Source organism: Boleophthalmus pectinirostris, unplaced genomic scaffold, assembly GCF_026225935.1.
Source record: "Boleophthalmus pectinirostris isolate CB_2022bp ecotype Guang Dong unplaced genomic scaffold, ASM2622593v1 HiC_scaffold_1, whole genome shotgun sequence".
NCBI classification, from domain to species: Eukaryota; Metazoa; Chordata; class Actinopteri; order Gobiiformes; family Gobiidae; genus Boleophthalmus; species Boleophthalmus pectinirostris.
This window is the reverse complement of record NW_026570970.1, coordinates 14,214,907-14,241,801: the sequence shown is the minus strand read 5'-3', so window position 1 is coordinate 14,241,801 and position 26,895 is coordinate 14,214,907. Positions and strand designations below refer to the sequence as shown.

Sequence of the window (26,895 nt, the reverse complement as noted above, 5' to 3'; positions counted from 1 at the left end):
AAAGGAGGATAGTGTATGCAGTCTGCTGTCGCAACTCAGGCTGGTTCAGCTCTTCACTGACTGATCAGTGCGTGGCCTACAACTTCCAAGGTTCTTGCAAATCGTCTAGTGTATTCTGATTCCTGACCTAGTTGCTAGAGAAAAATGAAAATGAGCGGAGGCACTAGGTGGCACCAGCCTGGCTAATATATGATGCCCGTGTAAATATTAAAGGTGCTCTACCTGATTTTACTATAAAAGGTATACGCCCATCACTTGTGCGAGGCTACTACAGTGAACAATAACAAGACTGCACACTTACTCCCAAACTGCATTTAATGAATGACAATGTTGGATTGGTTGGCCAGTCCAAAAGTCCAAAAGTGAGCCATAGGAGATGTCCACACAAAACAATATATAACCCATTATATACTGTATGTTCTCCTATGGCTCACTTTTGGATTGGACAACTGATCAGTGGGCACATAAAGAAACGTTGTCATTCATTAAATGCAGTTTGGGAGTAAGTGTGCAGGCTTTATCTCACTTTCTATGCCCCTTAAAAATGTGAAAAACGTAACTAGTTCAGTTTCCGTTGTAGCGGTTCAAAGCGATTCCTCACTTAACTATTAACTAAGGCATTCCCTGCATCTTAATTATTCACCCAAGTGTGTAAGCTCTTTCACAGGCCAGAGTGATGTTTTACTTCTTTGGTAATAACTAAGGACAGCTCGCAGGCTAACAACACACTTTCTGCTTTATAATTAGATTAGATTAATAAGATGTAGACAGTTCCTATTCTGACCATAATTGATTCTTGAAAGTAGAAATTTTGCTCAACTAAATAGAGAAAAAAATTGGTTACAGACACTTCAAGAAAACAAATGTTGAATAATATAAAGTAATACATTTTATTTTGACATTTACCACTGACAATATGTAAATTCTAACAACAACATCATGAAGAAATTATGTCTGTACAAGAAAGTTGAATCCCTCAGTACACAATGCACCATATTAATTTTTATCACCATATACAGTCTGTTATAAGGGCCGTTGTTCATGTACCGCAGAGTAATCGTGTGTCCTTGTGTTTTCCCAGGTGGCGTGTATGCAGTTCATAAACATCGTAGTGCACTCAGTGGAGGACATGAACTTCAGAGTCCATCTCCAGTACGACTTCACCAAGCTGCTCCTGGACGACTACTTAGACGTGAGTTCAGATCAATACTGAATGATCTTTAATATTACAGTTGGCGCTCCGTGTGTGTAATGAGCGTGTGTTGTGGCCGCTACAGAAACTGAAGCACACGGAGAGCGATAAGCTACAAGTGCAGATCCAGGCGTACTTGGACAATGTGTTTGATGTGGGAGCTCTTCTGGAAGACGCTGAGACCAAAAACGCCGCCCTGGAGCGAGTGGAGGAGCTGGAGGAGAATATGTCTCATGTGCGTTATGGTTTTCATTTGTTTATGTCATAAGAAATAAGAAATAAGAAAGTTACTCATGGATTTGAGGTAGTTACTGACAGTGGTGGAACATAACGAAGTAAAAGTATCAAAGTACTTTACTGATCTACATTTTAAAGAGGGTACTTTTTACTTTTACTTTACTACTTTTGAGAGCAGGTATCTGTACTACATTTTTGAGCAGAACTGAAAAGTAAAAGTATTTTTTATTATAGTTTGAGACCTGCTGAAAAGGCTGAGGGTTTATTTTTAACACGTTCATAGTTTGAGCAATCTTAAATATACACATAAAAACAGCTAGAAATAAATAAAATCAGTTCAGTTTTTTCTGTGGAACAAAATTCAGCTCAAATCTGTATTAACGTCATTACATTTTGAAGCTTTATTAGATCTCAAAATCTATGCGAAATACTTTTACTTTTTACTCTTAAATGGAAACTTTAATGCTTTTACTTAAGTAGATTTTTCACTTTTACAACTATTTCTATTACCCCCAAAAATCAACTAAATTAAGTGACTAGGAAATTTTTTTATTTGTTACTTTCCACCTCTGGTTACTAGTTTGATCTGTTATGTGCTACAACATATTAGCTGAACAAAGAAATTAGTACCTCTACAAAAAAAATATCAAATAATACATTCTCAAATAGATTTAGGTTAGGAAATTTAGGTTAGGGACATTGGTATTTGTAAAGTTATTCATAAAACTACTACTTAAAGGTGCACTGTGTAACATTTCTAGTGGAATATGCCACATACTTGTCTTCATAGAAATGTTACTGCTTTGTCTGGGTTACAGCACTGCTTTATAGTACAGATCTGTGGAGAATCGCTCCTATTCACAGAAGAAATTATTGTCTTTTGGAGCAATAGAAACACCCGTAATGAAGACAATTAGGTAGCAGAGCCTCCACCAGAAAAGTTGCACTGTCTAACTTTAAACTTTTTACTCTTGCAGATGACAGAAAAACTGCAGGACACAGAGAACGAAGCCATGGCCAAAATTGTGGAGTTGGAGAAACAGCTGATGCAAAGGAACAAGGATCTAGAATCGATAAGGGTCTGTATTTTTGATGTTACATATTTATTTTTTTATGAATGTACACAATATCTAAATGATATCTGCATACAGGAACACTACAAAGAAACCACATCCCAGGTCCTAGCGCTGAGGCAGATGTTGAAGGAGAAAGACGAGGCCATCCAGAGAAGCTCGAAGCTGGAGAAGAAGATTCATGAATTAGAAAAGCAGGGCACCATCAAGATCCAGAAGAAAGGAGATGGTGACATATCCATCCTGACTTCACCCACGGGAGGAGGAGGAGGAGGAGGAGGGGTGCCCGGGGCAGTCTTGGGTCCAAACACTGCTGCACTCAGCCCCAACCACGTGGAGGTCACAGGGGGCATGGCTGCTCCTCCTCCACCCCCGCCTCCACCTCCAGTCAACGGCACATGTAAGTCTGAATTGTGTTTGAAATGGAAGATGGAGAATGGCAAGTAAAAAGTCAAATTCAGCTCAGACTGTCAAGTAGTGCCACAGGCTGTTGTCAAACAAAAGGAACTTGCCTTTAAAGTATTGTTGATAGGTAATAATGGAGGATCCACCACCTGCTTGTCTCCATGGAGATGTTATTGCTTTGTCTAGAATGTTCCACAGTATAGATTAAACTTATCTGTCACAAGGTTACAGCACTACACTACGTTACAATTCAGATCTGTGGAGAGTCGCCCCATATTCACAGGAGGAATTATTGCATTTTTGAGCAAGAGAAACACCCATAATAAATATCTCATGGGCCACAAAGGGTTCTAAAATTTGATGGAAGGGCCAGACCAGGAGCAGATGGATGGAGTTTTTTGGTAATCCACCTCATAAAAGAAGAAAATAACACGGGATATGTAGAAAATATATCCTATGTTATTGAAATATCCCATAATTGAAAATCATTACAAATCATTACAACAAAATATCTGTCTTTCAAGTCCCACTGTATTCACTATTTATTGAAATGACTTTTAAAACACTGAAAATGACTATAATCCTTATTACTGAAGTTTGGCGGGCCAGATTAAAATGATAGAAGGGCTGCATGTGGTCCCCGGGCCGTAGTTTGCCCACCCCTGTGCTGTTATTGTCATACTGTGGAACATTCAAGGGAAAGCAACAACATCTCCACAGAGACAAGCAGGTAGCGGACCCTCCACCTGAAAAGTCACACAGTGCTCCAAAAGGAGCTATTTGAGCACTTGATCCACTAGATCAGTGTTTCACAAACTTTTTTGGGAGGACCCATATTTCAAAAGTCCCAAACCTTCTTGACCCAAGTCAATAGACATTATTTATTCATAAATCACAAAATAAAGATAGATTTGACCATTATTGAACATTAATGAGTGATTGTGTCTCTCTGAACAATTAGTATTATTCAAGTTTTAAACAATGAAAAACAGAAAGTGAACCAGCAATAAAAGGATCCATAAGTCGCCTATTTGGACATTAAATGTAGCCCATTTCTTTTTCTTTTCAGCATTCAATGAAACCAGCTATACTGGAACAAAATAGTCAATTAAATAATTACAAAAAGATTAGAAATTATACAAAACATGTCAACATTTTAACTTTTCCAATGAGATAAGTGGGCCTGTCTGCGTTTTTGTAGCGCGTTCCTGTCCGGGCTGCAGGAGGAGAGTGCAACACGCAGATCAGGCGACCCAAAAAAAGCCTCTTGTGACCCATCGTCTTTGGGAAACGATGCACTAAATCAGCTTGTTTTCATGGTTACCTGAGAAGTTCTTTAGTTCTAAATATCTATATTGCAAAAATTCAATGACAGGTGCTTTCAAAATAAAAAACTAAGAAAAACTAAACAGAACAAAAAAGCACTTTTTTAAACATTTTTACTGTGAGCTAATCCATTGTAAATTGGCCTAGTTAGTTTTCCTTAATGTAGATAGATCAGTTTAATGCCATGCTGTGGAACTTTCCAAGCTAAGCAGTAGCATCTGCATGGAGACAAGCATGCGGCAGATCTTCCACAAGAAATTTTACACATTACACCTTAAACTTTATATATTTCACTGGGCAAAAACAGGCAAATAAAAGTGTATGAAATGATATTGTATTACTGATATTTCAAAACTGACCCTGCCCTGTTTTTCTCTCTCAGTACCAAACGGACCACTGTCAGTCACCCCCGCAGCAGCTCCTCCACCCCCGCCTCCTCCTCCTCCACCGCCCCCACCTCCAGGACCAGAGATGTCCGCTCCACTGCCCCCACCGCCGCCGCCTGTAGCGCCCCCTCTGCCTGGGTCTGGTACACCCACAGTCATCATGAACTCTGGCCTCGCAGGTAAGAAAAGAAGGAAAGGTTAATGCTGTTGATACTTTGCAACGTTCTCTGGGGGTGTGATGTTAACTGGAGGCACTGCCCTGTCTGAAGCTGAGTCAGACTTTAATCTTAGCTTTATTTTAACACAATCAGTGATGTCACTGCAAAGTATCTGTAGAAAGCTATTTATGGATTTCAGCTTTCAGCTATAGGGAACATTTTGAGGACTTGTCACAATTCCAAAGATACATTATATATTTTAATTGAAATTGACAATTGCTATGGCAACACTATATTTAATTTAATTATTTAATATAAGCCCATGCATTCTAGTAACTTTTTATTAACCGTATTTTTTGGACTATAAGTCACTCTGGAGTATAAATCACACCAGCCAAAAAATGAGTAATGAAGAAGAAGCTGATTGGATGGAAGTCATACCGGACTATAAGTCGCACTTTTTGTGGGAAATTTATTTTATAAAATGAGAGATGAGGAACCAGGAATTTCATCTTGAAAGGCAAGTTATATTAATAACAATAGAACAAAGAACAACAGACTGTTAACATAACATATTACCAGACTCTCCATCTCACTCCAAATTACTAAATCCACTGAATTCTTCATCCTCAGTGTCACTTCCGTGGCAACTCCATGACCTCCAGAGATAAACGGAGTGCTGCTTCCTCTTCTCTATAGCTGTCATCAGACCCAGCATCAGTTCCAGTTAGAATTATTCCAGCTTTTCTGAATCCCGACAGGATGGTTTCAGTTGTCACTGAAGTGCAGGCTTTGTCCCTCACAAGTTTCTTCGCTCACTCCAAACTTTCTTTCTGCCATTTTCGGCTGAATATTTCACTACTTGTAGCAGAACAGTGTCTCTTTCTGCAGGAGACATGCTCAGTAGAGTGACAGAGGTACAGGAGTAACAGGAGCAGCAGATACTGACACACAAGCCTTGAGCGCCCTCTTGAGACTGTCAGTGTGAAGATTTTCATATACAAGTCGCACCGCAGTATAAGTCGTAGGACTACCCAAACCATGAAAAAAAGTGTGACTTATAGTCCAAAAAATATGGTAATTTAAATTGCAACACTCTTAATATTTCATCATTCTGAAACTCATGCACAGCAAGGCTTGATATGAGACTAGCAACTTTTTATTTAGTTGGTTATTACCTGTGCTCTATTTTGAGGATTTAACTTAACTTTAACTCAAATATATTTTTTCTACTGGTGTCCTTTGATGTATGCTTTTCTGTTGACAAAGTTGTTAAGTGTTTCAAAGCCTTTTCAGTGTCAGCTTGTATCTGGGTTCCTGTCAGAGCACGCTGGTCCCATAGGAATTCAGATAACAGTCAAAGGCAACACTTATCTCCTCTGTAAACATGTGTTAGCGACACATAGCATGCACATATATTTAGCCAGGACCGGCTATACTCTGTCACTAACTCTGATTCTCAATGATCTTTCTCTTGCCGACCAGAGGGACCCATCAAACTCTTCTGTAGGTTCTGCCTGTCAACTTTTCTGTTTCACGTTTTTTCTACGTTTGTTTTGAAGTGTCATTCATCGGCTTTTAATTCATTTTATGGGTTTTCTCATTTGGTTTGGCTAATTGTTTTTTATTTATTGTTTATTTAAAATTAAAGACATACAAACACTGACAAATATGAAAGCAAATAATGAACTTGAAGATAGAATATTGAAAGTATTGTCTATATGGAAACTTAAAAAAAAAAAACTGTTGCTAGCGCCACCAAAAGAAAAGAAACTTCAAGTCAAGGGAAGTATTATTTGAGTTTTCAGCTTTATTTCACTATCATTTTCTTTTTGTACGATGCATGAACTTCTACAACGATATTTAAAAACATACAATATAAAATTACAATGACATATTAATCCGTGTATCATATGTTCGAAATAAAACCAAAAATAAGAAAACAAAAAAACAACTATTTTCTTCATTATTTGTCTCCAAATCCAAAATGAAAAAAACAGATAACGATTGGTTTTTCAGTTTTCGATTTTTGTGTTTAAATGAATAATGGAAAAAACGGATAACGGCCGTTTCCCGTTTCTGTGACTTAAACTGCGATTCTGGACTGAACCAGGACTAAAACAGGACTAAACCAGGTCTAAACCAAGACTAAACCAGAACTAAATGAGTCACAGTCCTGGTCTGGTCCCGGTCTCAGTCCCGGTCTCAGTCCCAGTCTCAGTCCCGGTCCTGGTCCTAGTCCTGGTCTCAGTTCCGGTCTGGTCCCGATCTCAGTCATGGTCTCAGTCCTGTTCACCCAACAGTCTAAGCAGGTGCACCTCGGGGCTCGTCCCAACACTCAGTACTGGTTTAGTCCAGGTTCAGTCCTGGTTTAGTCCTGGTTCAGTCCTAGTTTAGTCCTGGTTCAGTTCTAGTTTAGTCCTGGTTCAGTCCTGAGATCAGTCCTGGGATCAGTCCTGCTTTAGTCCTAGTTCAATCCTGCCTCAGTCCGGCATTTTATTTAAACACAAAATTGAAAATTACGAATGAAATGAATCATTATCCATGTTTTCATTTTAGTTGTGGAGACAAATAATGCAGATAGTTTATAATAGTTTATAATAAATAATAGTTTTTTTTTGTTTTTTGTTTTATTTTTTGTTTTATTTTGAAAAACGAATGAACAAATGATACACGGATTCATATTTTTACATATATTATCATTTACCATTATAGTTGTACTTTTTTTAATGTCAATGCAAATGAGAAAAACGTCTCATTTCATCACGCTGCATGGTTCACGTGGACACCCTGCTGTGGTCTTGTTTGTTTGTAGTGAAGTGTCAGCTCCGTAGACTGTACAGGACACATGCATGAGCTGATCAGTTCATGCAGACTCCACAGTGACGGACAAAGCTCAGAGCTGGAGCCTGTTTACCTTTCCCATGACGGCCTTATCTCGCTGAATCTCCTGTTACTCCTCAAGCGCCTGACGTAGCACCGCCCTCTGTGAACCAAGTGTCCACAAGTGACTCTGAGCTCTGTCACCGTGCCAACAAGGAAATCCTCACCTCGTGTGCCGCGTACACTCTCCAGACTACTGAGGCGAGGAAGGTCAAAATATAGAGTTAAAATAATTTTTAGTGACAAAGCAAAACAAAAAAAAGTGATTTAATGACTGTCTGTGATTATTGACAGTTTAACAACAACAACAGTAAAAACCTTGAATCTTTTATTGTCTTATATGTAAAAAAAGGATTAAAGAGAAGCAAAGAAAAGATAAAAAGTATAAGAAAGGAACTATAATCACAGGTAAACATGGGTTGCCACTCCCTGGACCTGCATTTACAGGACACGTACAGGTTTTTCTCACCCTGTGTTCGATTATCCTTCCGAATTGATTTTCCTCCCCTTTTTCTGGGACTTGGACCTCGGTGGTAGAAAAAGCAGACAGAGCAAGGATTCAGAGTCAGAAACCAAGATGGCTATTCCCACTTTGACATGTAAATATGAGCTGTTTTCATTGTGGTTGGACAGTTTTCTGGTTTAAATGACAATTTCAATCACTCGTATCACTGCAATACCCAAAACATGCTACACAGGTCTCCAGGAAGAACAGTTGATAGCTAAGGTCAATTAAATCAAATCAATCATTCAATCTGCCCAGGGACTAAAGGTGGAAATTAGAACTGGTGCTACAACCTGGTACAATGCATCTCTCCTGTTAAGGTGAATGTAAATTGTGCGCTGTCCCTGTCTCATTAAATAAATAAATAAAATAATCCTCACCATGTCCGTATCACTGCCTGTGGGTTTGGTAGTCAGTGTTGTGGTGAGGCCAATACTGAAGAAATACTTGATTTAATGGGCGTCAGTGTCCCTAAGGTTGTAACGGAAGAGAAATCATAACATAAAATGACGTGCAAATTACAAAAATTAAATTAAAGTGGCAGTGTTTTCATAAAATGAGGGAATAGTTATAATCATAATCCACGTAGTCCGACACGTGAAACATAATAATACGCTTCAAGGTCGGACGTGACATCAAATCCGTGGTCCAAGTGGGAGTTGGAGGATAATCAAACACAGGGTCATTCTCAGTATATAAACAGCCTACGTACTCGCTCTGATTCATGATTGGCTGCTGGTGCCGGGGTTTAGGTAGTGACCATTCAGATCAGAGTGAGACCTTTTAGGTTTAAACAAATTGGACTGCAGCTTTGAAACTGGCAACCCAAATGAGAGAGTCACATGAGGCTCATTCTGCTTTCTGATTGGATAATCGTCTTGAGAACCAAAACACCAACTAATAACAACATATTTTTTCAATTAAGAATAAATCAGCTTTACAGTTGTTAGCAGTAAAAGCTACAATTGATTTGAACATGTTTACCTTGTATCTGCGGATTCATAAAGATCACTTTATGGAATTAATTATCAAAATCGTTCCTTTAAGTGACCAATCAAACTTTCTGAATGATAAAGTTAAATTAACAGCCAGGTAAAAATAGCACTGTACCTTTAATTGTACTTGAACTATAAATGAAATGTAAAGGACTTAATATTTGCTTCTAAAATGGTCAAGATTACATTTTTTAAAAATTATATAAATACATTCTGACCTGAGCTATCACGACTAATGATTAAAGGGTGCACTATGTAACTTCTAAGGTTGGAGGATCCGCTTCTTGCTTGTCCCCATGGAGATGTTAACTCTTTGCCTGGAATGTGCCACAGTAGAGCATTAAACCCTTGCATTTATTCAATTACAAGTGCTCAAATACCTTAAAAAACAACATTAATTCTTATCACGTGCAGGCATGATTTTCCATAGATCTGACCATTATCCTGTCTCCGTTGTGATTACCAAGTGTATTTCCAAAACAAAACAGTATAATATCTCCATGGACATAAGCAGGTGGCAGATCCTCCACCAGAAAAGTGACACAGCGCACCTTTAACTTCAAATCTTTGACATCCCTCGTCCAGGCAAAAGCAAACCGACTTCACTCTCTCTGCTTTTTGTCCAGTGTTATGTCCACTCCAGAGACATGTCCATAAAGAGTCATACATACCCCACATTCCTCTGTTCTCTGTACATCTGTGGAAGTAGCGTGTCCAAATACAGTGTGCAGCAGCAGATAGCCACGGTCACGCTAACGGTAATGTGTGTGCTTCCTGTTCAGCTGTGAAGATCAAGAAGCCCATCAAGACCAAGTTCAGGATGCCCGTCTTCAACTGGGTGGCACTGAAACCCAACCAGATCAACGGCACGGTCTTCAACGAGATCGATGATGAGAGGATACTGGAGGTACGGGACAAAAAAACACTGTAATTTTGGTTATAACTGAAAAAATGAAGATTATTTAAAACACTTATTGGTAATGCTTTATAATACGCAAGTACACTTTGCCTTAATAAAACATGAACACAGATTTAAGTGATGAAATATAGTTTAGTAAAGATGAGGTATTGTGCAAAATTGACTTTCTGGAGCTGTCTACCATGTTATAACATTGTTCCCTCGTCAAAAACATGCCTCAAGTGGTTTTATGTGTCATCAGTGCATGTTTGACTAATCCAGATGACTATTTGAACTCTCTTTGTGGCAACTAGTACAAGTCACGCCTCTTGTACAAGCTCACAAGCAACCACAACGTCACAAACTTGATGTCACTGAATCATTTTTAATGGTCCTATATTATGCTAGAATAGAAAGTCTTTTTTGTCATTGTACACAGTATAATAAGATGCAGAGCTGCTCCTTCATAATGCACACAGCGTAGTATAATAAAATATAATAATATCATAAAACTAAAAACTACTATCAACTACCAACGACTACACATACCATAAAACTTGTGCAAAACCCACCAAGGGTAAACAGACAGACAGAGAGACAGAGAGACAGACACATACCAGTAAAACAGACTTTAGACTAAAGTGACTAAAGTGGCATTAAAAATAAAGCATTAAAATTGTGTAGGTAACAGTACAGATTAACAGTTCTCAGTGCAAACCTGAGTTTAGTATAGTGACAGCTTTGGGAAAGAAGTTGTCCCTAAGTCTATTTGTTTTGGCTGGTATGGACCTGGAGAACCTGCCAGAAAGCAACAGGTCCAAGAGGTGGAAGCTGGGGTGTGTATTGTCCTTTATGATGTTCCTCGCTCTGCTGAGACAGTGGGAGTTGTAGATGCTGGATAAGGAAGGCAGAGGGCAGTCAGTGATTTTCTGTGCAGTGTTGGTTACCCTCTGCAGACGCTTCCTGTTGACCTAGAGTGCCACACTGACACAGCAGAGGTCAGCAGGCTCTCAATGGTGGAACAGCAGAAGGTCACCGGCAGGCTTGTGTTTGCTAAGCTGACTCCTGTGAGCTTTTAGCCCTGTTATAATGTTGTTGCCGCCTCAAAAAACATACATTAAGTTGTGTTTTGTTTCATTTACACTTTTGAGGACCATTTATTATTAGTCTGTCTACATCTCCAAAGCTCAGACTGCTCTGTTCCACCTTGTGATGTTACGAAGCTGTAGTTTGAAGTTAGCAGCTACTTTTTACCGTTGAAATCATCCAAATGATTCTAGTGCAGGTGTATGGAGTTTAAAAACACAGTGGAGCGCTTCCGGTATCACCACATGACACAGAGCGACGAACTCAGCCTAAATATGCAGGATTTGAGTGTTGTGAGCTGTAACATAGGTCATAAAATAGCATAACATGAGCCAGTTTGTTCATCATGAGTCTTTGTTCATGCTTTATTAAGACTAAATAAGTAGTAGTGTAGTTTTTATATGGTGGTAATATATGCACTGTTCAACCTTTACCTGTCGTGGCAGGATACAGACGTAATTCAATTGCTCTGCTTTGTGATTCATTTTAAAAGCCCCAGTATTAGATTAGACAAGTGGCTCCGCTCCAAGTTTTGAGAGAGGAGAGCTCCCATATCACTTACAACAAAATGCAATGATTGTTTTTTCTGATTACGCATTTTAGTAATTGATTGGAGCCATACTTGTAATCACTTCTCAAATCTGATTAGTTGCACCGCTCTATAATTAAAAACAAAAATGTACCAAGTCTATAGAAGAGGAACATTGATTTTCATTTACACCGTTTTAGGATCTGAACGTGGATGAGTTTGAGGAGATGTTCAAGACCAAAGCCCAGGGCCCGTCCATCGATCTGAGCATGAGCAAACATAAGGTGATCCAGAAGGGACCAAACAAGGTGACTCTGCTCGACTCCAATCGCGCCAAGAACCTGGCCATTACCCTGAGGAAGGTGGGCAAGGCGCCAGAGGAGATCTGCAGAGCCATACAACTGTGAGTCACTCAGAATATTAAACTCTGTGATGATGGGGAATCATAGTATAAGGGGACTGTCACGGTGGCTGTCTGGCAGAGCACAGACAAGACAAAAATACAGATAATTTCAGTGGTGTAGTGGGGATTTTTTAAGTGGGAGTATGCGATTCTTGATGTCATCGATGTTATTGACATTAACACTGTTCATGATCACCTACAGAACATAAATCACAGGCTACAACACGTGTTTCCAGGACTAAAACTGGACTAAACCAGAACTAAACCAGGACTGAACCACCACTAAAACAGGACTAAAACAGGACTAAACCACAAGTAAACTAGTTCTAAACCAGGACTAAACTAGTTCTAAACCAGGACTAAACTAGCCCTAAACTAGGACTAAGATAGCTCTAAACCAGGATTAAAACAGGACTAAACTAGCCCTAAACCAGGACTAATCTAACTCTAAACCAGGATTAAACCAGGACTAAACTAGGACTAAACTAGCCCTAAACCAGGACTAAACTAGCTCTAAACCAGGATTAAACCAGGACTAAACTAGAACTAAACTAGCTCTAAACCAGGATTAAACCGGACTAAAACAGGACTAAACCAGGACTAAACTAGTTCTAAACCAGGACTGATCCAGGAGGACTAAACCAGGACTGAACCAGCACTAAAACAGGACAAAACTAGCTCTAATCCAGGACTAAACCAGGATTAAACTAGCCCTAAACCAGGACTAAACTAGCTCTAAACCAGGATTAAACAGGACTAAACTAGCTCTAAATCAGGACTGAACCAGGTCTAAACAACGTCTAAACCAGGACTAATCTTGGACTTGAGATTGAAAGAGAGAACCCCGAACCCATGAAGGAAGGTGTCCACAAAGCGTGATCGGACGACGGCTGCTCTTTGGCCCGTGGGGTGCGGAGCTCTGCACTGTTCTGGTTTAGTCCTGGTTTAGATCTACTTTAGTCCTGGTTCAGTCCTGGTCGCTCATGTCTCAGGTCACTATAGGGCAGTACTGCAGATATCATGAGCCTATACATGTTGTTTTCACCGTTGCCAATAGCTCCAGTTTGACATTTAAGTTGTAGCTATTTTATACTTGTTATTTTTTTCTATCTCACTCCGGGAGAAGTGGGTGGTTGACGTACCCTCACGTAGCACGCCCACTACACCCCTGACTAATTTATAATTTAAACAGAAAATTATACGATCTACAGATGAAATGAAATTATGTACCATAGTGCGCATGGTTTGAATTTCAATTTGAATGGTCGCGATTGGCACATCACAACATAATTTCCAATGCAAAATATTTTGTGTTGTATGAAAAGCTTCTAACCCTCAATAGTTTAGACCTCGACAAACATGTTCAGAAATACATTTGATTTTTGGATTAGTTTAGTTTCAAACTTATTTTCTATATACTATAATACTTACTCAGTACAATACTCAGTGTCATTTATTATTACAATATAAATGTAGCTGTAATAATTACAATTCGATATTTTCCAAAAACTCTAACATACAGTATAGCCATTAAACGTATCCATCAGGGCTAAGTATCATTAAGAAGTTGCTGATTATTATTTAGTATCATCATTATCATTATTGCTATTATTATGTTATTTATTGTATTATTATTATTATTTATATAAATTTTATGTGTGAAAAAAAAAACTGTGACTGTGACTTATGTGGACAACAAAAAGCACTGAATGAATTGCAAAAAAAAAAAAAAAGAAGAAGAAGAAGTTGTCGATACGATAAATACCTCGATACATAGGCCATGATACATATCTCGATACAGTGCACTTACAGTTTGATACCATTTATTTCAAATCAATTCAATATGGTTTAGTAAAAAATAAAAGCTAAATCATGGCTGTGATACTAAAAGTCTTTGTCAAACCACTTCTTGTGCAAAGTGAACATGAAACACAAAACATTTTAATCTTCAAAACAGTGAAAATGTCAAGTAAATGAGAGAAAATACTCGATATAGAGATACAGCAGCTCACGACATCGATACTGTATCATCATATTAACCATACGATATATTGATATTCCTATATTTTTGCACACCTCTTGCATTCATTCAGTTAAAGTTTTTTTATTGCTCAAAAAAACCTTGAAATACATGTAATCTTACTGTGAGTGGGATCGCCTCTATAGATCTGGCCTGTAACGTTGCTTAGTCACATGCTTGTTTTTATGGAAATGGAAAGTCTAATACCATTTTGTGGCACATTCCAGACAAAGCAATGACATCTCCATAGAGACAGGTTACACAGTGCACCTATAAGCTTGACAACTACATTCACAATATTAAAGAAAAGCTAAATCAACCCTACTTGACCATCACAGACAGACCATCATAGAACAGACCAGACAAAGGATTATAATGGCTGAGTGAAAGTCAAAAGACCACTTCCTGCCTTTTCTTTCTTTGACAATAGGATTATTCTGCTCTGTTCTCCCACTTAATACTGCCCCGTACCTCCAGGTTTGACCTTCGAACCCTGCCTGTGGACTATGTGGAGTGCCTGATGCGCTTCCAGCCCACGGAGAACGAGGTGAAGGTCCTGAGGCAGTTTGAGAAGGAGAAGAAACCTGTGGAGAGCCTGACGGACGAGGACAGATTCATGATGCAGTTCAGTAAAATCGAGAGGCTCATGCAGAAAATGACCATCATGGCCTTCGTTGGGAACTTCTGTGAGAGCGTGCAGATGTTAACGCCGGTAAGAACACGAGTAAAGTCATCAGAATCAAGTAGAAATGTTAATAGCTGCTATTTTATGGCAGTAGCAGTATGAATTATAAGCAAGGGATATTGTGTAGGTAATATTTAGTAGTAATGTTGTAGTAGTAGTAGTAGTAGTAGTAGTAGTAGTAGTAGTAGTAGTAGTAGTAGTAGTAGTAGTAGTAGTAGTAGGTAGAAGGTAGTAGTAGTAGTAGGTAGAAAGTAGCAGTAGTAGTTTTAGTAGTAGTAGTAGAAGGTAGTCGTAGTAGTAGGTAGTAGTTTTAGTAGTAGGTGGTAGTAGTAGAAGTAGTAGTAGGTAGTAGCAGTAGTAATAGGTAGTAGTAGTAGTAGTAGTAGTAGTAGTAGTAGTAGTAGTAGTAGTAGTAGTAGTAGTAGTAGTAGTAGTAGTAGTAGTAGTAGTAGTAGTAGTAGTACAGTACTAGTAGTATCAGCAGCAGTTCTAGTACTAGCAGCAGCAGTAGTAGTAGTAGCACTACTAGTAGTAGTAGCATTACTAGTAGTAGTAATAGTAGTAGCACTAGTAGTAGTAGTAGCACTAGTAGTGATGATAGTAGTAGGTAGTAGTTATAGTAGTAGGGACTATCCAAAATTAATACATTAATAAAACCTAATATAAATACTAACAAACAAAGTCATAGTAAAAATAATAATAGTAAGAAGTAGTAGAAGTAATAAGCCTATTTTCAGTAGTAGTGTGAGTAGTTGTAGTGGTAGTAGTAGTACTAGTGTCATTGTCAGTAGTACTAGTAGTTATAAAAGTAGACCAAAGAGGCCAGAGATTTAGAAAGCAGTGAGAGCAATACCTCATAGTAGTAGCTGTGGTATTATAGTTACTGCAGAAGTTGTAGTAATAGTAAACTAGTATAAGTACTATATGTAGCAGTATACAGTATAATAACAAAACATATTTTCTATTTTCTCTGTAGCAACTCCATGCTGTTATTGCTGCATCTGTTTCCATTAAGTCATCACAGAAACTCAAGAAAATTTTAGAGGTAAACAAAAGCGTGACATTTTCCTCACAATGATTAGAAGTAGTAAATTAATACATCATATATTCTTGTTTTTAGATTATCCTGGCACTCGGAAACTACATGAACAGCAGCAAAAGAGGAGCTGTTTACGGATTCAAGCTTCAGAGTTTAGACTTGGTACGTTTCACACTATTACCGCGCCATTATCCATGATTTTGCCTCCTGTAAACCCTGTCTACATTTATTTTACGCTCTCCCAGCTCCTCGAAACCAAGTCGACGGACCGTAAAATGACACTCCTACACTACATCGCCAACGTGGTCAAAGAAAAGTACCAGCAGGTCTCCCTCTTCTACAACGAAATGCACTATGTCGAGAAGGCAGCAGCAGGTGAGAGTCATCCGGCGCTACTTTGTGAAGTTTTTGTGATGTTTTTGTGAAGTTTCTGCGGCTAATTCCTGGTCATATTTTGTCTGTAGTATCATTAGAAAATGTACTATTGGACGTGAAGGAGCTACAGAGAGGGATGGAGCTGACCAAGAGGGAGTACAGCATGCACGGACACAACACGATGCTCAAAGACTTCATCACACACAATGACGCTAAGCTAAAGAAGCTACAAGACGATGCTAAGATTGCACAGGTAACGTGAGCATGCGTGTTTTATAGGGATGTAACAATAACCGAAATATCGTGATATCGTATCGTCAAAGTTCTCACAATAATATCGTGGACCATCACAATATATCGAATTACAAGTCTCTTTGCTTAAATTAAGAGTTATGGTGCAGCAATAGCTAAAAAAAAAAGACAGAGAGAACTACATAGACCATGATCCTTTGCTCCATTTCAGTGCAAACTATAAGAAGAAATAACAGTTCTAAGCACTTTTAAGTCTTAGTTCTTTGGATTAAAGTCTTGTCAAGGCATTTTAAGAGAAAAAAGTAGCACATTAACAGTTTTGTGAGCTTCCACAAAATATTTCAATAAATATCATAGCGTGAGATGTATATTGTGAAAATATCATACAGAGAGATTTGGAAATTGTTACATCCCTAATCGTGAGCCTCCCCACCAAATTGTGAGCTTTCCCATGATATCACAATAAATATCGTACTGTGACGTTCATACTGTGACAATATCGTATTGAGAGACTTGGATATCGTTACACTCCTAGTGCTTTATGTGACTATTATTACTGATTTTGGTAGCACATTATAAAATCTTCACTATAACTACTTAATTAATACTCTAGTTACTATAGTAACTACATAAGCAAGTTTGTTATAAATTAGGTTTTTGTTCATGCTTTATTAATACGGATGTAACAATAACCAAAATATTGTGATATTGTATTGTCAAACTTCTCACAGTAATATCGTGGGATGTCACAATATGCCGAACTACCTTTGTTTAAATACATGGTTTTATAGTAGTTATAACTTATAAACATGGGAAACTACATATCCCATGATTCATTTCAGTGCAGACAACATGAAGAAATATGTTTTTTACTTGAATTCTTGGGATTATGACAGAAATAAGTCAAACTAAAATCTTGTCAATATTTATATTTTAAAAGCAAAAAAGTTTCCTATCTACAATCATATAATCCAAAATATCACAGTAAATATTGTACCATGCGATACATATCGTGATAATATCGTACTGAGAGATTTGAATATTGTTACATCCATATTTATAAAGTCTAATAAAATTAAACAAAATTGACTCTTCTGAGCTTAGGCCATGTTATAATGTTGTTACCTCATCAAAAACAGACCTGGAGTTGTGTTTTGTTTCATTCCCCCATGTTTGAGTAATTCTTTATTATTAGTCTGTCTACATCTCCAAAGCTCAAAATGCTCCCATCCTTGTGATGTAGATGTTAATTAACAGCTACTTTTTACGTTTAGTTCAGTAGAGATTGGCTATTCCATGGAAGATATATGGACTTTAAAAACACAGTGGAGCACTTCCTGTATTACCACATGACATCATAAAGTGGAACAAATTGTTTTCAGTTAGAGTGAAGAACTTAAACACATGTGAATGAAACAAAACACAATTCCAGTAACATATGGGCCCTTTAAGATGTAGTTATAATAAAGTGGTACCTGTTTTTTGTTGTGAAAATGTCTGACTTTGTTGCAGTATTACTCATAATGTGCTGTGTGTTTATGCTTGAACAGGACGCATTTGATGAAGTGGTGAAATTCTTCGGGGAAAATGCCAAAACAACACCTCCATCAGTTTTCTTCCCGGTGTTTGTGAGATTTGTGAAGGCTTATAGGGTAAGATTGCTACAAATATTTTCAGTATTCATTATTCAGAGGACTATTCAGAGTATAATGGACTATGAAGCTAAAATAATATTGTACCTGGATAGACAAAACATTACTCTGATTCTGGTATTCCACTGAAATAAAAGATAAAGTGAATAAAAATCATATCTGATCATACCTAGCATCAACATTTTACCATACACTTACTATACTATTGCAGGAGTATTCAGAGGAGTACTCAGAGTAATAATAATGAACTACAACGCTCTAATAATATTGTAATTGGACAAACTAAACATAAAACGATTATAAGATTATGGTAATCATAAAAAATAGATGAGATAAAAAGATAAAAAATACAAAAAACGAGTAATATCTGAATTTAACGTTTAAACTGAACATTACTCAAGCAGAATTAAAGTATGTTGTCAGAAAACTACTGCTGCTAAAAGAGTAAAGTACTACCCAACTCTGTTATTGGTAGTTTGTTGTAGTTAAAGTAGTTAACTACACATTTTCTATGATTAACTTCAACTTTGGGAAATTATACAATGCAAAACTTAACCACAACTTCAGCTTTTGCTCGACGATGCAGAAACGCATTCCCTTTTAAAAATAGGCAAAAACAAACAAACAAATAAACAAACAAACAAACAAAAACGAAACAAACAAACAAAAATGATCCAAGCTATCCAATTTTCCTTTGGGACAATACTAAAGTTGAAAGTTGATTAAGGTAGTAATTGCAAGATAAGTTGAAGTGAGGCTGCTGAAGTACTTTGTTACAATAATGTTATTTTTCATCATAATTAGGGTACGACACGATACATACCTCGATACATAGGCCATGATACGATACATATCTTGATACAGAGAGCTTTTGATTCAATACGATATATTTCAAATCAATTCGATACGGTTCAATAATGTGATACTGAAAGTCTTTGTTAAACCAATTCTTGTGCAAAGTTCATATAAAACATAAATATTTTAATTATCAAAACAATGAACATGTCAAATGTGTTGCATAAATGAGTTTCTTTCCTCTAAATGAGCAATAAAACTGTAGCTCTGCAACAAAATAATTTAGTAAAATAAACCGAAAAATACTCTTGGCGATATATCGATACAGCAGCCCACGATATTGATACTGTATCATCACATTAAATGATACGATATATCGATATTTTGATATTTTTGCACACCCCTAATGTGTACTATTAATTTCATGAACATAAATTTTTTACATTTTCAGAAATATGGCAATTAATTCTCGAAACCACAGAGCACTGGCTGTGGACTTCACAATTAAAAAACACAAAAACCATTAAACTTACTGTATATCTCCATGGAGACCAAACGGGGGACATCATCAGGCCAAATTACAGGTCAGATCTGTGGAGAGGCAGCCTAGTAAGCAGCAAGAATCAATGTTTTTGTGTTGTTGTTTTTTTTTAAGGCAGTAAAAAACTATAATTGAATACATGAAAGATAGACATGTTTAATACCACACTGTGGAAAGTTGCAGGTAAAACAATATCATCTCCATGGAGACAAGCAGGTGGTGGACCCTCGACCTGAAAAGTTACGAAGTGGACCTTTAAGTTTTCCTTTTGTAATGTCATAGAAGAGCCAAGCAAACCCTGTAAAATATACCAAAAAATACTATCGGCGATATATCGATACAGCAACTCATGATATCGATACTGTATCATCACATTAAATGAAACTATATATTGATATTTTGATATTCTTGCACACCCCTAATCATAATTTTGTGTTGTTTTTTTACTTTTGTGTGTTTTCAGCAAGCAGAGGAGGACAACGAGCATAAGAGGAGGCAGGAGCAGCTCTTGATGGAGAAACTTCTAGAACAGGAGCAGGCCATGTTGGAGGAGGACCAGAAGGTTTGAGACATTTTTACTATAATCACACACTCAGAACAGTGAGCCTCTGCCAACATTTTAAACTTAAAACAAACACCATTTGTCAAAAAGGATTACAAAAAGAAACAGCCACTTGAAAATTGCAGCCGTAGATCCTGTTTTACAGTTCAAGGTGATGAATGTTATCTTAGCATTTTTGTCTTTTGTGAGTTATGACTCCATTTAGTTTTTATTACCAGAGTGTGCGCTTGATATTAAACGTCTGGATGCTGCACAAGGCGTTATATGTCACTAAATAAAGCAATAAAATGGAGGCTGAGTTATAGAAAGGTTCATGCTGAGAAATGTTAACTGTCAATGTCTGTAACTACAGCACTTTATTACAATCCACACATCTCAGGTATGTGGATAGGACGTAGTACAGTATCGACTTGTGAGAACTTGTTTGCATTTTAAAGCCAGAATGCCCTAAAAGCTTATGGGCCAATATGCAAAAATTTGATTACTCAAAATTGATTCTTGTGAGCTTTAAGCCGTGTTATAATGCTATTGTCTTATCAAAAAACATACCCAGAGTTGTATTTTGTTTTATTTACACATTTATATGGGTAATCCTTTTTTATTAGTGCATCTCCAAAGCTCAAAATGCTCTGTCCCACTTCATGATGTCATGTCGTGGTAGTTCTTTAGTCAACAGTCACCTTTTAATTTTAGTTCAGTACATAATAGCAACTCCAGGATTGAAATCATCGAAATTATTCTAGTGAAAGTGTATGTGGCGCAACCTGTATTACCACTAGGGCTGAGTATCATTGAGAAGTTGTTGATACGATACATACCTCGAGTATACAGTGCACTTTCAATTTGATGTATGTGATGATGTATTTCAAAGATTCAATACAGTTTAATAAAAAATAAAGGCTAAATCGTGGCTTTTTGTGCAATGTTCATATGAAAGACACCTATTTTAATCATCAAAACAGTGAAAATGTCATATGTGTTGCATAAATGGGCTTCCTTCCTCTAAAGAAGCAACAAAACTGTAGCACTGTTACAAAATAATTTAGTCAAATGCATCAAAAAATACTCTTGGGGATATACACTACAACTACTACACTACTACTACTACTACTACTACTACTTTTAGAACACCCTAATTTTTCCAGTTATTTATTGTTATTCAAGTCGTGCAAGTCCAATGAAGAGCTTGAAATGGTACAAAGGTAAATACTGAACAGCCAGAGGTTAAAAAAAAATAGATAAAACATAACAAAACACAAGTCCAAGCTCTGCCAAAACTAACTCAGGAAAAAAGAACAAGATGCTGAGCTTAAAAACATGTGTCCAGACTTAACTCCATTGAGCTGGTTTTGGATTAACTGGACAGAAGAGTGAAAGCCAAACAACCTACAAGCGCCACACATTTATGGAAACTTCTGCAACAGACTTGGGAAGAACTTTCTGAAGAATATTTGATTTCTATTGTAAAAAGAGCGAGCCACGAGTGTGTTCAGCTGTTACATCTGCCAAAGGTGGACACTTTTATGAATCGAAAGTTTAGAAAATGTTTTGGTCAGCAGCAAACAATAAAAAACTGGAAAAAGTGTGGTGTTTTCAAACTTGACCGGTAGTGTATCGATACAGCAGCCAACGATATCGATTAAACGATGCGATATTCTTCTTGTCCGCAGTCTCCGTCACAAAAGAACAAGAGGCAGCAGCAGCAAGAACTGATCCAGGAACTGAGGAGGAAACAGGTTAAAGACAATCGGCACGTGTACGAAGGGAAAGATGGAGCCATAGAAGACATCATCACGGGTAACGCACACACACACACATATACATACATACACACACACATATACACGCACTTTATCTACACTATAACCGAACCATACATGCAAACAGTCTCTCTGCATGAATGGTCTCTGTGCTGTTATTAACACAGGGAAATCTACTGTAGCCACTAACAGAAAAACTCAACTGTCTTATATGTTTGACTGGTGCTTTTTGTTAACAAGTACAAACATGTGCTGACATTTGGAGGTCTGTGCAGCTACATTTGGAATCTCAAGCTCAAATGTGATACTCAGTGCTTAAATAATCTGCTCTTTCTATTGCTTTGTAACACCGTTTCTGTCTACAGGGCTGCGCTTCTTAGTCACAGTTGAAAGTTACGTTGGATTACGTGCGTTTGCATCAGTACTGTACAGAGTAGAATTAGCACAACGTCCCTAAACAAAGTAAATGTTCCGAAATATATTTACTGTATTATATATATTAAATCATACATAAAACTGGCACATACACTACCTGTTATTATTTTAAAGTACTTCAGCTAACTCAAATACTCTACAAGTTGGTTAATTCAGCTCAATGTCATCTTAATTTTATCTCCAGTTATCTCCAAAACAACTATTGTGAATTTTTTTGTTTTGATATATCTCCCATCTCCAGTTTCATGAAGTAAACTAGTATACTACTTCTATTGATTTATTTATTAGTAGTAACATTAGTATATGCCGTCAAGTTAAAGGTCCCATATTACGCAAAATTGACTCTTGTGAGCTTTTAGACATGTTTTAATGTTGTTGCCTCCTCAAAAACAGACCTGGAGTTGTGTTTTGTTTCATTCACATATTTAAGTAACACTTTATTATTAACCTCAAAATGCTCTGTTTTACCTTGTGATGTCATGAAGTGGTAGTTTTCAAGTGAACAGCTCCTTCTACCTTTTGTTCAATAGAGATCTGCAACTGCAAGTCTGAAGTGATCCAAATGATTAAAGTGAAAGTGCATGGAGTTTAAAATCACAGTGGAGCACTTCCTGTATTACCACATGACATCACAAAGTGGAACAGAGTGTTTTCTGTTTGAGAGAAGAACTCAACAAAACTCTAGGATCTCTGTACCATTTGTTCTTTTGAATTTCAATTAAGAATGAAAAATTATAAAATGGGAAAACAGTTTATTTCATTATTCCACTTTTGTGTCAGTAAATAAATAAATAAATAAATAAAACTGATTTTGACCTCTATTTCCAAAAAAAATTTAATAAAAAAATAAAAAATTGTGCATATTTTAATTTAGATATTTGTATTCTAGATATTTAGATAGACTTAAATATTTCTCTTCTAGCAGCAGAACTTCTGGGGAAAATAAACCAAAGAGAAAAAAAATGAAAATTGAAATAGACACTGAGAGTTTTTTGATTGGTGTTATTTATTTGGTGTTATTATAATAAACTTTAAATTAAATGTTAGAAATAGAGGTTGAAATCTGTTTTTTTTTTTTTACACGAAAGTGGGATAATGAAATAAACTGTTTTCCCATTTTATTGTTTTTCGTTTTTACTTGAAATTAAAAAGAACAAATGGCACACTCTCCAGGTCTATTTGTGACGAGGAAACAACATTATAGCATAACAGAGATCAGAAAATAGCGTAATATGGGCCCTTTAACCATTGTCTCTTTTATCTGTACTATGACCATAATCACACATTTAACACTTGTAGCTCAAATCATGCCTCGTATTAGAATAGTAGTGAAGTCTGTAGCGTCTGTAGAACTTTCCAGCTCCTTCTTTATCCCGTTGTGAGTATTTGCTCAGCTCTAACCGTCTCTACATAGATCTGCTTTTTCTTAATGGTGTCTGTTGTCTTGTGGCTGTCTTCTGTCCCTGTGCAGTGTTGAAGACAGTCCCCTTTACAGCGCGCACAGCCAAGCGCAGCTCCAGGTTCTTCTGCGAGCCCCTCACTGACGAGTACCATTACTAAACTTTAGAGCTCTCTCTCTTCTCAAAGGTCGCTGAAATATGAATGTTTTTACTTCCTGGTTTCTCCTCCGCACCTGCATGTTAACCACCACAGTCTCCGCACTCACACACTCTCAAAAGTGCATTGTACACGGTGGAGTTTGTGATTTGTGTTTGGATTTACACGGTGTTCCTCTCCTGAGCATGTGGACGCATGGGTTAAAGCTCCACTGTGTAACTTTTCTAGTAGAATGTCTGCCTTCAGAGAGATGTTATTGCTGTTTGAAATGTTCTGCAGTTTGGTATTAAACTAGGGCTTAGCAATTTGGCAAAATATCTGTAGATCTAATATGGATCTATGTATATTTTTTATTATTTTTTTATTTATTAAATTTTTCAAAAACAAACTAAAATGTGTTTAGTAGGGCTGGGTATCAGTAAGAAGTTGCCGATACAATACATACCTCGATACATTATTTTATTTATTTATTTATTCAATATTTTATCAGGTAAGTCAGTTGAGAGCACCTTCTCATTTACAATGATGACCTGGTCAAGAGGCAGAATAAAACAAAAACACAAACAGGAAATACTCACACATAAACTATAACATGAAACAGTGAATAGAGATATAAGACAATGAAACATTTGCAGATTAAAGACCTAAAAGTGTTAAAAGCATGTGCAATTATCCTTTAAAATACCCTGGATGGAGTTTTTAAAAGTCGACGGAGGTAAAAATGAACTAAATTTTAAAGTTTACATAGGCCACGATACGATACATATCTCGATACAGTATACTTTCAGTTCGATACTATATATTTAAAGTGATTCGATACGGTTCAATAAAAAATAAAGGCTAAATCATGGCTGTGATACTAAAAGTCTTTGTTAAACTCAAAGTTCATATGAAACAAGCATTTTAATCATCAAAACAGTAAAATGTCAAATGTGTCGCATAAACAAGTTTCCTTCCTCTGAACAAGCAACAAAACAGTAGCACTGTAACAAAATAATTTAGTAAAATACACAAAAAATACTCTTATAGTTGATATATTGATACAGCAGTCTTCGATATTGATACTATATCATCACATTAAACAATACGATATATAGATATTTTTGATATTTTTGCACACCCTTAGTGTTTAGTATTAATTTCATGAACATAAATTTTAAGCATTTTCAGAAATATGGCAATTAATTCTCAAAACCACAAAGCACTGGCTGTGGACTTCACAATTAAAAAACACAAAACCCATTAAACTTACTGTATATCTCCATGGAGACCAAACAGGGGACATCATCAGACCAAATTACAGGTCTGATCTGTGGAGAAGCAACCCAGCAAGCAGAAAGAATGGATGTTTTTCAAGGCAGTAAAAAACAATAATTGAATACATGAAAGACAGACACGTTTAATGCCATACTGTGGAACACTGCAGGTAAAATAAATAACATCTCCATGGAGACAAGCAGATGGTGGACCCTCTACCTGAAAAGTTACCAAGTGGATCTTTAAGTTTTCCTTTTGTAATGTCATAGAAAAGCCAAGCAAAACATGAAACAGCGGAGTAAGAGTTTTGAAATGAAATGCTGCTGCCCTCTTGTGGTCAAAAATAGAACACTCAATTTGATATGCGCTTTATTTCTATTTCTACAACATAATTGGTCAAACTACTATTAATTTATTATAGATTTAAATCAATTGCAGCTTTCTATGACATTATAACATACCTGTGTATTTTGAATTTTTATTTTTAAGGAATGTTTTATATCTGTGTTGCCTACTGCATGCTTTTTTGCTTATTTCCCACAATGCACCCCTGCACCTCCTCATCTTTGTTTAATTTAAGCAATTCTTCTTTTTAATAACTTCATTTGTGGTAATGCAGGCTTACTAACTAATAATTTGCTTTCTTGTTCACAATCTTCAATCTGCTTATATAATTTACAGTATAATTAACCCTTTCTTAACCGTACATTTTATTTTATTTTATGCATGTTTTGTGTGTATGTTGCTCTGTAGGATTTGAGCTTTCTCTGTCCTGCTGGTAGCCTCTTTGCAAAGCAGCCATCGTTCAAAAGTGTGAAAAACGCCACCGTAGACAAACCTAACCACCAGTAGTCCCATCCTGCTAAAGTTTATAGGGCTATTCCCATAAGCAGCTGACGCCATCTTGCTTTGCCAATTTTGCAGTTGTACAATGTTAAATGAGACTTAATCATGATTTCTTCTTGTCTTTATTCAGCGCTAAAGAAGAATAATATTACTAAATTTCCAAATGTCTACTCGAGGGTAAGGAAGTCCTCCAGTAGCACCCCTGTAGTGGATGTGTCCCAAACCTGGCAAGCATCTCTTTATTATCTAGCTCTGCACTATAGGCATTATTTATGTGAGCGCATATTCTTTTTGCTTATAGGCTTTGGGGGATAGTCACTTTGTACTGCAAAATGTAACAATATAAATGTCAATGCCATAAAGTGCAAATTCTTGTAAAAGAAAGCGTCATAAATGGGTGGAGAAAATGTTTAAAGGGACAGTCTGGAATTTTGGACATAGGACCTCATTTCCTAGTGAGTCAGAGTGTTGGAGACGTGTGGAGACACTTTTTAAAATATTCCATCCAGTCCTTGTATTTTCAGAGGTCGCTGGTGCTAGGCTAGTGCATGTCAATGGCCATAGTTAGCCTGCCACTAAAAACAGTCTTACTCACTCCACAAAACACCTGAAGCAAATGTATTATTACGCCAGACTGTCGATGTGAATGTCTGTGTTGATAGAATAATGTTTGAAATAAAACTAACCTTGCATTGCTTGAATCGTCACATGTTGAGGGACTATTTTCTCATGTATCAGTCCGCCGTTGCCAAGCTTTCTATCAGGAAGTACAACTCGCTGCTGCTGCTCAGACATAAATCCTTCAAATGCAAGGTTGGTTTTACTTCTAAAATTATTCTATCAACACAGACATTCACATTGACAGTCTGGTGTAATAATAGATTTGCTTCAGGTGTTTTGTGGAGTGGGTAAGACTGTTTTTAGTGGCAGGATAACTATGGCCATTGACATGCACTAGCCTAGCACCAGCGACCTCTGAAAATACAAGGACTGGATGGAATATTTTAAAAAGTGTCTCCACACGTCTCCAACACTCTGGCTCA

General features: G+C 37.0%; 1 protein-coding gene across 4 annotated transcripts in view; it reads left to right on the top strand.

The window, feature by feature from the left end:
* The window catches only part of fmnl2a (formin-like 2a), a 140,528-nt gene that overhangs the window by 109,140 nt on the left and 4,493 nt on the right, over positions 1-26,895 (top strand). For 2 of the 4 annotated variants that reach the window (XM_055152834.1, XM_020931830.2), the window contains 16 exons: positions 1,082-1,192; positions 1,278-1,427; positions 2,407-2,508; positions 2,581-2,902; positions 4,616-4,798; positions 9,943-10,067; positions 11,874-12,076; positions 14,574-14,808; positions 15,758-15,826; positions 15,902-15,982; positions 16,066-16,195; positions 16,285-16,448; positions 17,998-18,099; positions 19,899-19,997; positions 21,668-21,794; positions 25,983-26,079. In XM_055152834.1, coding sequence (XP_055008809.1) covers positions 1,082-1,192; positions 1,278-1,427; positions 2,407-2,508; positions 2,581-2,902; positions 4,616-4,798; positions 9,943-10,067; positions 11,874-12,076; positions 14,574-14,808; positions 15,758-15,826; positions 15,902-15,982; positions 16,066-16,195; positions 16,285-16,448; positions 17,998-18,099; positions 19,899-19,997; positions 21,668-21,794; positions 25,983-26,079 — 2,300 coding nt within the window. The remainder of the gene's footprint in view (positions 1-1,081; positions 1,193-1,277; positions 1,428-2,406; positions 2,509-2,580; positions 2,903-4,615; positions 4,799-9,942; positions 10,068-11,873; positions 12,077-14,573; positions 14,809-15,757; positions 15,827-15,901; positions 15,983-16,065; positions 16,196-16,284; positions 16,449-17,997; positions 18,100-19,898; positions 19,998-21,667; positions 21,795-25,982; positions 26,080-26,895) is intronic. The other 2 variants (XM_055152830.1, XM_020931829.2) reach the window with 1 other exon arrangement.